The sequence below is a fragment of the Triplophysa dalaica genome, chromosome 21 (assembly GCF_015846415.1).
Source record: "Triplophysa dalaica isolate WHDGS20190420 chromosome 21, ASM1584641v1, whole genome shotgun sequence".
Classification (NCBI taxonomy): domain Eukaryota; kingdom Metazoa; phylum Chordata; class Actinopteri; order Cypriniformes; family Nemacheilidae; genus Triplophysa; species Triplophysa dalaica.
In genome coordinates, this window is record NC_079562.1 from 4,021,614 (window position 1) to 4,034,119 (window position 12,506).

General features: G+C 38.7%; 2 protein-coding genes and 1 long non-coding RNA gene across 3 annotated transcripts in view; all 3 read right to left on the reverse strand.

Annotated features, from left to right (window-relative positions):
- Positions 1 to 304: 304 nt before the first annotated feature.
- Positions 305 to 3,037, reverse strand: inka1a (inka box actin regulator 1a). The gene is made up of 3 exons (XM_056735039.1): positions 2,778 to 3,037; positions 2,569 to 2,617; positions 305 to 1,333 (listed from the first exon to the last, which is right to left on the reverse strand). The coding sequence occupies exons 2-3, from the start codon at positions 2,569 to 2,571 to the stop codon at positions 410 to 412; spliced, it is 927 nt and encodes a 308-aa protein (XP_056591017.1). The 5' UTR covers positions 2,572 to 2,617; positions 2,778 to 3,037; the 3' UTR covers positions 305 to 409.
- A 1,206-nt stretch (positions 3,038 to 4,243) lies between these two features.
- Positions 4,244 to 4,894, reverse strand: LOC130409956 (uncharacterized). The gene is made up of 3 exons (XR_008904957.1): positions 4,831 to 4,894; positions 4,385 to 4,465; positions 4,244 to 4,296 (listed from the first exon to the last, which is right to left on the reverse strand). It is a non-coding gene; the product is annotated as an uncharacterized LOC130409956 (long non-coding RNA).
- A 2,340-nt stretch (positions 4,895 to 7,234) lies between these two features.
- gnai2a (guanine nucleotide binding protein (G protein), alpha inhibiting activity polypeptide 2a) overlaps positions 7,235 to 12,506 on the reverse strand; it is a 45,232-nt gene continuing 39,960 nt past the window's right edge. The window contains exons 5-9 of the mRNA XM_056734337.1: positions 10,618 to 10,746; positions 9,474 to 9,603; positions 9,025 to 9,178; positions 8,274 to 8,491; positions 7,235 to 8,177 (exon numbers count right to left, since the gene is read on the reverse strand). Coding sequence (XP_056590315.1) covers positions 8,301 to 8,491; positions 9,025 to 9,178; positions 9,474 to 9,603; positions 10,618 to 10,746 — 604 coding nt within the window. The 3' untranslated portion in view covers positions 7,235 to 8,177; positions 8,274 to 8,300. The remainder of the gene's footprint in view (positions 8,178 to 8,273; positions 8,492 to 9,024; positions 9,179 to 9,473; positions 9,604 to 10,617; positions 10,747 to 12,506) is intronic.

Below are 12,506 nucleotides of genomic sequence, written 5' to 3' on the forward strand. Positions count from 1 at the left end.
AAATGTGTTCAAGCTTATCATTCTGCAGCCATAGTTTTAAATTGTGATCAATAACTTATGCAAAGAAATGTTCACTCGATGATAAGACAAGTTTAAAAAATCTTTCTAAATTGAAGAGAGTAGAATTCATTTCAAAACTGTTACACCAGGGAAAAAAAGTTATTGTTTTGTTTGGCAAAGACCGAGTAGTTTTTGTTATGAGACGTTTTGATACATTTTTAATACATGAATTCGATTTAGAGTTACATTTCAATGAATTAAGAGTGTTTCAATGACCAATCCGACCAAATACTTTGAACTTTTAAACTTTTATTGTGTACATTGTACATGGCTTCATTGACAGAACATTTGATATAAAAATAATTAGTCTCTCCCGAAGGTGTTGTCCATTCAGTCTCTCTCACTGGAGTCAAATGTACCCGATTTTGTCATTACAGATGATGGGCATTCTGCTCCCCGATTTCATTAGTGCTGTAAACTGATACAAATCTTCATCCAGTTCATTCAAACCAGTGTGTGATTTATAAAAGAAGGGTGTTTTGTGCTGCACTTCAACATGGCAAGAAAGTCTTTTTGCGGCCACAAACGTTGTGCTCAGCTGTGTAACATCTGTAGACCTCCTTCGTTCGTCAACGTTTCGTGAAAGTCCAGCTATCCTTCGTTTAACATTGATCAAGAAGTCTTTTGCGAAACTGCGTCCAGAACTGTGTTTCTGTTCAGACTGCTCTGGGAATTCTGGTAAGTCCATCCAATTCTGAATGAGATCTGCAAAGCTGTTGTCTCCCAGAACCAACGGCTGCCGGTTACGCCCGCGGGTAAGCAGCGACGTCGTCCAGTCCTCCGGGTCGCTAGATGTCTCAAACGACGTCCATGTTTCCAGGCATGCGTCGGATGTTGATTTCGGACGAACTCGGTCGCTTGGCAACTGGTTGGTGCGGAGACATGCGGACGAAGAGACGCGGACGTTTCTGGTGCGACGTAACACCACAGCCTCATCCTGCCAGGAAGCCTCAGAGTAACCAGAGTCAAACTCCAGACTTCGCTCACTACTCGGGGAGCTGGCGGTTGACGGGCCCCCCGTAGATTCCTCCTCTTCCAGAGAGGTAGAAAAATGGCAGGCTGAATCGTAGCTGGCAGTCTCGCTCGCATCGCTGATCCTCATCCGCGCCCTGCGTTCACGCTGGGCGATGAGCTGCTTACAGGCACGCAACCTCACCGGAGGCCCGATAGGGGGCGCTGCGCTGCTCCGGCGTAAATGCTTTAGATCCTGCAGCGATCGCATCATATAACGCATCTGTTCCCGCAGGCAGTCGCTCGATTCTTGCAGACACAACTGTTAAGAGAGAAAAAAGACACGGTTAGTTTTATTTAAAATGCAGAAATACATTTTGCAAGCATGTTTTTTTCATATTCATAAGTAAATTCCAAATAAGATCTGACAGCTATATAGAAACCGGGTCATTGGGCTTTCAGTTTCTTTCCCAGATTGACTAACCCTGCCTCTTTTGACAGGCTTAGACCTGCGCTAGCTCTATGAAAAGGGCATGGTTGTGTTTGTCTGGAGGAGCTGAAAAAAACGTCTCTATACTAGCGAGAAGACAGCCAAACAACAGCTCAATACACGTCATGTGGACACATCACACCCAGCTATCAGAGAGAATGGATGACTACTAGCTGCACATCAAAATCAGTAGAATAAATCAGTTACTCGCCACACCTGGAGTGAGTAACCACCGCACCTTTCATCCATGCACATGTACATAAACACAAATAAACTGACACCTAAATAAAATAAACATCACGTATACTAACAATCTGAACCAGCAGCAGTTCATACTGGATTTGGCTCAAAGACTAAAAGCTTGCAAAAATATTTTACAAGTGAAATAAACAGATTGTGTAATATAGTATTCCATACAGGGGAAGATATATTAAGGGTTACCAGAATGTAAACAGGTAGAAATGAAGCTTTTATATCTTTAAACTCAAACCTCTCCCCAAATTGCAAGAAACTGGAATAATCTGGATCTCATATTTGCGAGGAACATGTGTTTTTTATAAGTCCGGGAGCCTCTGGGATCTCACTATAAGCAGCATAGCAGTTCCTAACTCATTGGACGTTTGGTCCTCTCTAACTGAGGAATGCACCATATAAAATCCATTTGAATTTATTGCATATTTCATTCTTTCTCACAAAGAAAACATTGAAGCATAAGTGCTGTACACTTTGTTTACATGCATAACCTATTTCCAAACCCTAAACGCCAACACCCAAATCATAACCTTTCTAGCGCGTAAACAGATACAGCTGTGACTTTTATATTGTGACTTACATATTTGTTGAAATATTTCTCTAAGTAAAATCGCACACAAAATTCCTGCATTATACTCATCTACAACAGTAGCACCCACCCAGGGTCAAGTAACTTTCGTATCTATGCACAGATTGGCCTGGAGTACAGATGCCCTGCCATATGCTGAAATGATCTTGTGTAATATCTTCTATAAAGTGATGCAAAATCAGTACATTATAAAGCAATATATTTGTATTAACAAGACAATGCTTACCATGATTGGAAATAGATGAGAACGTCAAAACTAGTAATTTGAAATACTCCTGAAACAGAAAAAAAATGTTATGTTACTAATTATATTTTGCAATGAAGAAATGCATTAATACAAATATACACACTCTTTATTTTGCACTTTATTGTTTAAGTAAAATGTACTTCATCTTATGCATTTAATTGATATAACGTGGAAGAACTTTTACTTACATTCGCTGTGAATGAAGAAAATCGTCAGTAAAATCCCAGCTGTGGCACAGATGTGTCTATTATTCTCAACTCGAGATTATGAGCCCCTCACTGCTGAGAGATCTGCATTTGTGCGTCTGTTTCATTCCAGCGTGCAAGCCTTGGCCAATCAAACGCCAGCATTCCGCGCTATCCAATCAACGCGTCAGAGCCGACCAACCAGAGCTCGCCTGAAATCCGAGTGCTCATTACGTCTCTTTCTCAAAATTACAGTGAAGAAAATCAATAACACGGTAGAGAAAAGCACGCGCATTTAAGTTTAAGACCATAAAGCAAGTCACTTAAAACTAAATTGCTAATAAAAATAATCTTTCTGTCTGTCGGTTAAAATACGAGATGATCTTGCACTTCCTGTTTTAAGTAAGATGTAAACTAGACACAAATGTATCTTTATTTATATTTCTTTGCACATAATGTAAAGAAACGTTTCTTCTCATCTTTACTTCCACTCAAAATACGTTTTGTGCCACATTTTGAGTCGAAAATACAAGTACAGCCACACGGTGTTCAGCAGCGCCCTCTGGCGGTTTGTGGGAGGTGAGGGTTTAAAGTAATCGGGACATTATTCTATATTTGACCTTAAGTAAAGATACCTAATTTAATTTATGATAAACGTCAAATATAGACAAATTTGGGTTTGAACCTTGTGCATGTGTAAGCATGTGCAACTGACTTCATACGGCCACAAAAAATCCCACAAAGAAAATCTTTCAAATACAAAATCAGTTTGGGTGTATAAAATATACAACACATATATTTATAGCCCTGTACAACATTTTTTAACTAATGAAATAGAGTTCACAAACACCAGGTGTGGCTTTCGGGGCCACAGCACATCTATTTAATTTGAGTATTTACTGTAATTAGAGAAATATATTCCCATTTCCATTCATGTTCGTATTCATTTGTTTTGTAACCTCCCTAATCTGTGGCACATTGGTTTAGAGGTGTGTAGACAATCAGGCACACACATAAGCATATGTGCACAATAACACTGAGCCTCTTGAGATGCAAAGCTAAGATGTGGCAATCACGTTTACATAAAGGAAAAAGAATCAACTCTTGTCTTTATATGCAACTCGGACCATTGTGTTATCGGATGGCCACTTTATTCAAGTTAAGACTGTTTAGGTTACTGTGGTATGTACATTTCTAGCACTTGTATAGCGAGTGAGGCATGCCTTCCAGATTTATTTGACTTTACCAATTCATCAGCTATCTGTAACTGCTATCTAGTAGTGTTCGTGACAATAGGAACCTTCAGGTGTTTGCTGTTCATCTATGCAAAGAAAGACAGATGCAATGCAGCTAGATCGACCTTGCCTTACGAGTGCTTCATGAAGGCATGTTTGCAGTACGCTCTTAAGCAACCTAAAGAGTGCAGAACAAACTATTCCTTATCTCTCTGGACAATGTGAATGTGTCTCATCACCTCTAACCCCTTGCTTGCTTCTCCTCACCTGCTTCATACAGTGCAGTACTGCAATACAGAAACATTTGAAAGGAATTGTGAATCTATTTCAGTAAATATCTATGGAAGATGCTTTCAAACATTGTCAATGTCTTACTTTATAACGAAGGTCTTTAGTCATGCAAAGCTTAGTTCCAACCCTTATCAAACACATCTGGTCAACACCTTGATGACACCACTGTGAATTAAATGTTAAGATATATTAGCAAATGATGTAAGAATAAAAACAAAAGTAAACAGTGCTTGTAAACTGCAATTCTTCATAACGTTTTAAGAAAAGCGTTGATTCTGTACAGTCTTTCTATCGTTTCAGATGAATGTAACTATTACGATATCAACGTTCGGTAACGTATCTGAAATAATACAAGAGAAATACAAGAGAACAATATTTTTTGTGGAAAAGTCCGTTTGAGTTAACTCAAGGTGTCAGGCTCGCTTGCCCATGTACACACCAAAAGAAGCCAAAAGTTAAAACGTTTAGTTTGGCTGGTAATTAATCATGACATTATCATAATTTAAGTTAATTAATACATGATAACTCACGTTGTTAATGTAACGGTGAAATAGAGCAAGGATTGTTTTTATCTGTAATTGACGTGGGTGGCTCATGTGCATCTTGGTATGAATGACATTGTCACGTGACAAGCGCACGTACACCGCACGTCACCCTTCTTAAGAGCTGGTGCTGTTGTTTTATTATCGTTGTTTTGAATGTATTTATTGTCTTCTTTTACATACACGTACATTTAATGCACAACATGCATATATTTGCCCCACGATAACGTGTGGGCTTTATCTTATGTGGTGGGACACGCCCACAACACAATGAAAATAAAGCATAGAAGGCCTGTTTTCGCATTTTTCCTTATCATTTTAAAACATATTGTGAAAATGAAATGTTCTTCTACAGCAAAAGTCCAGATTCAGACCATAGTCACACCAGTTAATCAAATGAAAGCTGATCCCTGCCCATCGCTATAGGAGAATACCGAATGCAATAGACAAGGACTTGCCCTTTAATTCCCTCGGACTGTGCATCACAGACTCACTCAACTTTCATCATCGATCCATTCAGTTGGATGTGAGATCATATGAAATCTTCCACCGTAACTGTGCTCGTAAATGAAATTATTTAATCTACTCAGTTTAACAATGACTTCTGCTTTTTAAATCTGCAGCAGCAGTTCTTGGGTGCAGGATGTCTTACAGGGTAAAAAATGCAAACTTGTTGGACCAGGATGTCGACAAAACGAACCTAAGAACAGAATCAACTAATATTATGTTCAGGACGGTTTCTAAACTGGTTTCTAGACTGAGAAAGAAGTAAATAATCTACTTTTCCTGGATAATGTAAATGTCAACTCTCCAGTGTGCAACCCATTCTCATAAAAATGTCTCCAGAAGGGGGCGCCAGAGGTACTCAATATTAGTCTCTTCATGGGAACTTGCAACAGTTTTTATACTGATCAAAAGGTGTTTTCTATCCCCTACCAGAGCACTAGTGTGTGGGACAGAACACCTCAGTGATTCTTTACTGAATGAAAGGTGAGCTTTTATTGAATACAAAACAATGTTTGTCAGGTTTTGTATATGAGGGCCGGTGTTGTTTTGGTGAACACTTTCTTCAGAATATCTTCTTTAGTGTTCTGCAGTATAGAGATATACAAGTTTGGAAAAACGTGAAGACGAGTAAATGATGGGATTTTTATTTTTGGGGTGAACTGTCCCTTTAAGTAAGGTATAATGTACAGGCAGCCAGTTGTTATCGCAGAAATAAGCTCCGACCCAAAGCGGAAGGTCTTGTATCACAATGATTGATTTATTTCGCGATAACAGCCGGCCGATACATAATCCCGTTTATCGCACGGCTACTTGCCACATGTGAAAAAAAACTAGACATGAAATGTGAATTTTAAATATTTTATTGGCGAATTTTTAACATTTTGGTTTACTTTCCGGTTTTGCGGTGAAAAATTACTTTCAAATGTCACGAACACGCCAATTGGTTTAATAATTTGTAAATATAATGTCATGTATGTTATTAAAAGACATATTTATATTTAATTTGTCAAAACAACTGACAAAATGATTTCCTGCATCCGGGTTACCGTGTGTTATTAGTTTTGAGAGGTTGTTATTTGGGAATAACGAATCTGCAAATGTCGAGACTGGCCAATCAGAATCAAGCATTCCAACGAGCCGTGATATACTAATTCTGAACAGCTGAAGGGAGTCTCAAGCTCTTGGATAAACAGTAATACTACGAATCAAATTGTCATTTCACAAAGGTGTCACTAGATGGCAGTATCAGCCTGTGAAAAATCTGTACAAGAGGACAATATTGTACACCAATTTTGATTTGGTATTGCACAACTTTATTTTCTAATTTAGATCATAATTCGATTCATTTTGTCCATTTCTTTGATGGTAGATTCAGGTTACATTAAAGTGTGTGTATGTAGGGTGTTTGGAAGAAATCATTTAAGATCACCGCTCATTATTACACCTAAAAATACGTTTTGATGTTATTCAACAGTCACAGGATGGAGGGACGGGTGCGGCGCTGAAATATTATCAGAAATTAATCTTTATGTTCTTAACTAAGCTCATTAATGTTCTCATAGACTTTGTCAGGTAATGGAGAGCTGAACAAGCAACCTCTAGAACGGTGTAAAATTATAAATGTTCCAGTGCCTACAGCAAGTCCTTAAATGTGACCCTGGACAACAAAACCAGTCTCATGGTCATAAAAGAAAAATCAATAATTTAGACCCATACAATGTATTTTTGGCTTTTACCTAAAACGTTTACCGTGCTACTTAAGACTGATTAATAACTACAATTAAAATTTGAAATTATTCAGCAGCCAATGCCAAACTATTAACCCTAACATACATGTGTGCGTATGGTATCATTTTAATAAAAAGTAGCAGACAACGCAACTTGATCTAGTGAATGAACTTTTATTTAAATTAAATCATTATATAGGACTTTCAAAAGCATTTTAATCTTTACCAAAAAAAAAAAAACACTACCCTTTTACTCAATTAGATTTTCATTAATAATCACTATTTAATCTTACATGGTGCGAAAGTTCTGGAGCAGAAATGTTTACGTACAGTAGGACAGTTGGGGAAGAAAAAAAGTCCATTGTAAACGGAAGTCAAGGCACAAACAGAATGCTAGAAAGAGGTACGAGACGATAGAGATGAAAAAGATGGTTAGATACTGTTACGTACATACTTTAAATATCAGTTATATTTAAGCAATTCTTTCCCCATGTGAAGCTTTTTTTTGCTTTTTTGTATATTTTTTCAACTTAATTTTAAAAGGAATGTTACGCTGACGTGAACTGATTACTTGTGCTGATAATATCTGCTATCTACCATGCAGGACAATTTGCCGGTTTGCTATGAACGAGGACGTCGTGTAAACATCGTAAAAAAGCGCTTTTCTTTTCGATCATACTCTATATCCAACGCCTGCTGGTTTCTTAAAAAAATAAGCGTTATGCGATTAAAAGTTTAAGAAATTTGACCATCAGATTCCCTAGAGTAAAATGAAAGAATATAAAAACGTTTCCTTGCGTATTATTCAGAACAAAAACAAACAAAGGAAGGAAGGAAAATAAACAACAAATATTGACAATGGAAATACAACAGTTGATTTGTGGTCACAGCCCAAGAAGTTAATAATACAGATATTAAATGCCAAACAAGGCGGAGACAGTGTTGGGGTGGGGCTAAAGTCGTTGGCAATAATAGAAATTGTGTCGGGCTCCTCTGAGCTATCGGTCGTCAGGTGGAAGGAGTCGTCGTGATTGGCCAGTGTAGATGCTCCGGACGTCTTCCACTTCCGCTTCCTCTGCTCATCAAAACTGTTCAAGTAATCTGAAGAGGGAAGAGAAATGAGAACATGCTGCTTGCTTACACAACAATGTAAAAAGTATTTAATCGAATAGTCTAGTTTTGGGTATTTCTCCGCACCTTGACTCATCCTCTTGCTTTTGGGATCTAGAAGAGCCCGCAGTCCTTCAGGTTGTTCTTGATGATGACGTCAGTGACGGCGTCGAAAACGAACTGCACGTTCTTGGTGTCGGTGGCACAGGTGAAGTGAGGGTAAATCTCCTTGGTTTCCTTCTTCTTGTTCAGGTCCTCAAACTTGGTGCGGATGTACTCTGAGGCTTCGTCGTAGTTGTTTGCACCTTGTTGAAGGGGAAATAAGAGAACAATGAGAAAACGGAAGGGAAACACAGTAAGGAAAGACGGAGATGGGACCACAGGAAATAAGTGAGTGAGAGGAAGCCGTAAATGTTTTTTATTTTATTTGCACCATCCGCCAATTGATTCATAGTAATCTCTTTCATCAGTATAATGCCTCATTATCTCTTCCAATTGATTGAAATCGGCGAAACCATCTGTCCAGCTTTGGATCGATGTCCCGGGCTCAACCCTGCACTGCACGTGATGAATTGCTGGCCATTTGGATATCAACATTTCAGCATCATCAAGCTTTCACAAATGTTTTTCTGTTCAGGGCCTGTTAAAAGAATTGGGATTTGTTTTTTCCATAGTGGAAATATGAATCCCCAAATATCACTTAATGTTAGGGCTGTCTGGTCTATGGCGGAGGAGATATCTGCATAGGTAAAGCTGTAAACTGGAGAATTTTAGGCAAACATGCTCTAAATGTGTTGGACTTGTGCACTTGATGATTTATTGGCTGCTTTTTTTGTACCTGGATACTCGGGAAAGCAGATGGTCATGGGGCTGCGTAAGATCTTCTGCTCAAACAGATCCTTCTTGTTGAGAAACAGAATGATGGAGGTCTCGGTGAACCATTTGTTGTTGCAGATGCTATCGAACAGCTTCATACTCTCGTGCATTCGGTTCTGTAGTGGAGAGAAAAAAAATCTAAGCTTAAGGAGCTAATTTGAAAGGATCCTAATATTTTTTCTAGATCCAATTCTCCAGCTTTGAAATACGTTGTATTATGCATACTCCTTACATAATGCTAGGATAGACAAAGATCAAAACACATAATTATGTTTTAAAGGTGCAGTAACAAAAACACCAGACAGATTTTGAAAAACGACCATCTTAAACTAAGTAATGACTCCTTTTATTCTTCATAGTGTGATGGTGTGTTTACTGGTTTGGTGTGGGATAAAAGGTACACCATCTTACCATCTCCTCATCCTCAGCCAGTACTAGATCATACGCGCTCATGGCCACACAGAAGATGATGGCCGTCACCCCTTCAAAACAGTGGATCCACTTCTTTCTCTCTGAACGCTGACCGCCAACATCAAACATCCTAATGTCAAGCAGCACACATGGTTTAACAGTCAGCAGTGTAAACAGATATCAATAATACATCAATGAGAAAAATGCCCCAAGCAATCTACAAAACAAGACATAATCAATTCAAACATCCATAATATCACAGTCATATAAACTAATTTGCCATAGTTCATTTATTACAAAGAAAATACTATAGAACTGCTGTCGAAATGTCTTTAAGGAATAGTTAACCAGTACCAATATGATTCTCTTTGTGTCCATACAGGTTTGAAAAGACATGAGGATCAGATGAAAGAATTTTCGTTTTTGGGTAAACTATCCCTTTAAGTTTAAAGTTGGAACTACTGATGTTCGTCGGACATTCACGTGTTTTATTCATTGCATTTGTTGATATTTGAGTCTGGGCTTGTTTCTATGGTAATGTAGAGGTTGAAAGCGGAATGAATGAGACAGGGAGGAAGAACATAGGACAGAGACTTCCTGTCTGTAGCAGGAGCCTTTGACGTGTCACACCAGTCTACAGCGGTACAGACCTGGAAAACAAGTCATCTGCATTTCCAGGTAATTCTAATCTCTCAACCCAAACTGTTTTACGGTACGTGATATAATTTACAAAACACCCGACAACGTAATAACCCGTCTTTGACAGCTGGTTTGCGTTTGATGTTTTGAAAGGTTGAGCTGACATTTCTTCAGTAGATTAAAGCAAACTCGCTCAAAGAGAATCATTCCAGCCTTGTTAAATCCCACGAACCTCAAATACCAAAAGCCATCAACAGGTTTAAAGGGAAGTGACGCTTAAACCTCAGAACACAGAGAATACATTTTTTGATCGATTCCAGCGAGGGTTAAAAAGGGTGTTGCTAGCTAACCAAAATAGCGGAGGCTGTTAGATTGGGAGGACGAGTTGTCTGAAGTGTGAATGCGTGTGAACGCAAGTGTTAGCGCCCCTAGAAAGTGCGAACAGAAATCACAGTAAACAGCAGCAACGAAACAAAGGAGGCTCATGTATAGAAAGGTTACTCACTTGAAGTGAAGATCCTTGAAGGTGAAATGCGTCTCTACGATGCCAGTGGTCTTCACTCGGGTCCTTAGCACGTCTTGCTGGGATGGGATGTAGTCTGCTTTAGCTATCCTCTCCATATCATTCAGATAACTGCAAACACACGACACAGTCCTGTTGTCTTGGCTCTTATAATTCAGGCAGCAAAAGAAAAATCAAAAAGATTTCTGGTTAATGTTTTCTACGGTTTATTTAATGATTCTGTTCAGTCTGGAGACCGCCAACGTGACGCTGCAGATCCTCATTCAGCTGCCAATCAAAAGTCAGTGAAGTCACACCCTAACACCCATCTAAGGCCCTTTTCATACAGAGATCCTGGAAAATGTCCAGGAATTTGTCAAGGGATCGTAAGATTTTGTTCATTCACACGGCCAGTGATTTTCTGGAATCTGTTCATGCGTTCACACACATCCAAAAAGACACATGACGTAACATACTGCAATGTAATGTTATGTGCATTTCTTTAGTCGTGAAAATAGGGCTGATCACGGCGAAGTATATTTCCCAATGCATTGTTTTTAGGTGGCTAAATAGCGCAATTTTGTTATTATTAGGCCTACTGCCATCCTTTCATGGCTAAATAATACCTATTTTTGGCAATTTAATGGGATCGGTCAATGCTACTGCACTCCCAAATGCCAGAAAAAAAAGACATCCAAAGCAATCCCACTATAACTCACACAAACAAAGAGTTCAAAACTAAATTACGAAAGAACAAAGCCCTTAATTCAGACCTTAAAGTAGTTGTGTTTTTATTTTCTCAGTTGTTCGAGTTCTATCAGTCCTGAGAGCGGATTCAATATTGTCAGGATCCCCGCAGACACTCGCTCTCTGCTGGAGCTTCAGTAACACAAAACAATCAGGGACAACTCGACCAAATCCAAAAGACCTGAAAATCCCTCATCACAATGTGTGGCAGCTTTTGTTGCTTTTACCTTAGGTACACCCGGAAAGAAAAGCACTGCAGGTCCTTTCAGATTTTGGTGATGCTGTGGCTTAGAGCTTTGGCTACAAAAAATATGGGTTGTGCTGACCGCGTAGAGATGAATGATCACCTGCTATTGTTTCATAAATTGGAGTATAAAAAAAGCAAAAGTACAGTCTGCCGCTGATGCGTGTGTGTAATACAAACAATAGGCCAGGGATAAAGGTTTACCAGAATGGAAGTGTTCAAAATAATATACTTGTACACATACAACTGCAAGCAATATTGTGTTAAATTCAAAGAGAATACATGTTCTCAAGTGCGTTTAAAGGTCCAGTGTGTAGTGTTTTTGAGGAGCTATTGACAGAAATGCAATATAATATACATAACTATGTTATCAGATGTGTATAAAGACCTTCCATAATGAAGTGTTATGTTTTTATGACATTAGAACAAGCTGTTTCTTTCTGCAAGCACTGCTGGTCCCCTTGCATGGAATTCTCCATGTTGTTTCTACAGTAGCCCTAAACGGACAAACTGCTCTACAGAGCATGTTTCGTAAATATGTATTTCCTTCAGCAAATAAGTGAAAACGTGACAACATTTTAGTTCTGTGAATCCACCATAGTGCTTCGAAGGGGGGGTGGAGTGAGCCATTGGTTGCAATTCGCAACCTTACCACTAGATGCCGTGAAAATCTCATCATGGCTCCTTAAAAGGAATTCAGTATAAACTATTGATGGAGGGAGTATGCAGTATAAGTACCAAATTATTTTGAACAATCTTTGTTTAGACTGGAATAAACCTTTTGAAGTCGTGATTGAGGCCAGTGTCTAGAAATATAATATTAACATCTTCCTAATAAAATAACTAAAAGATGGACATGAAGAATCTGTACTATCCAGATGTGGTCACAATGTCTCATAAT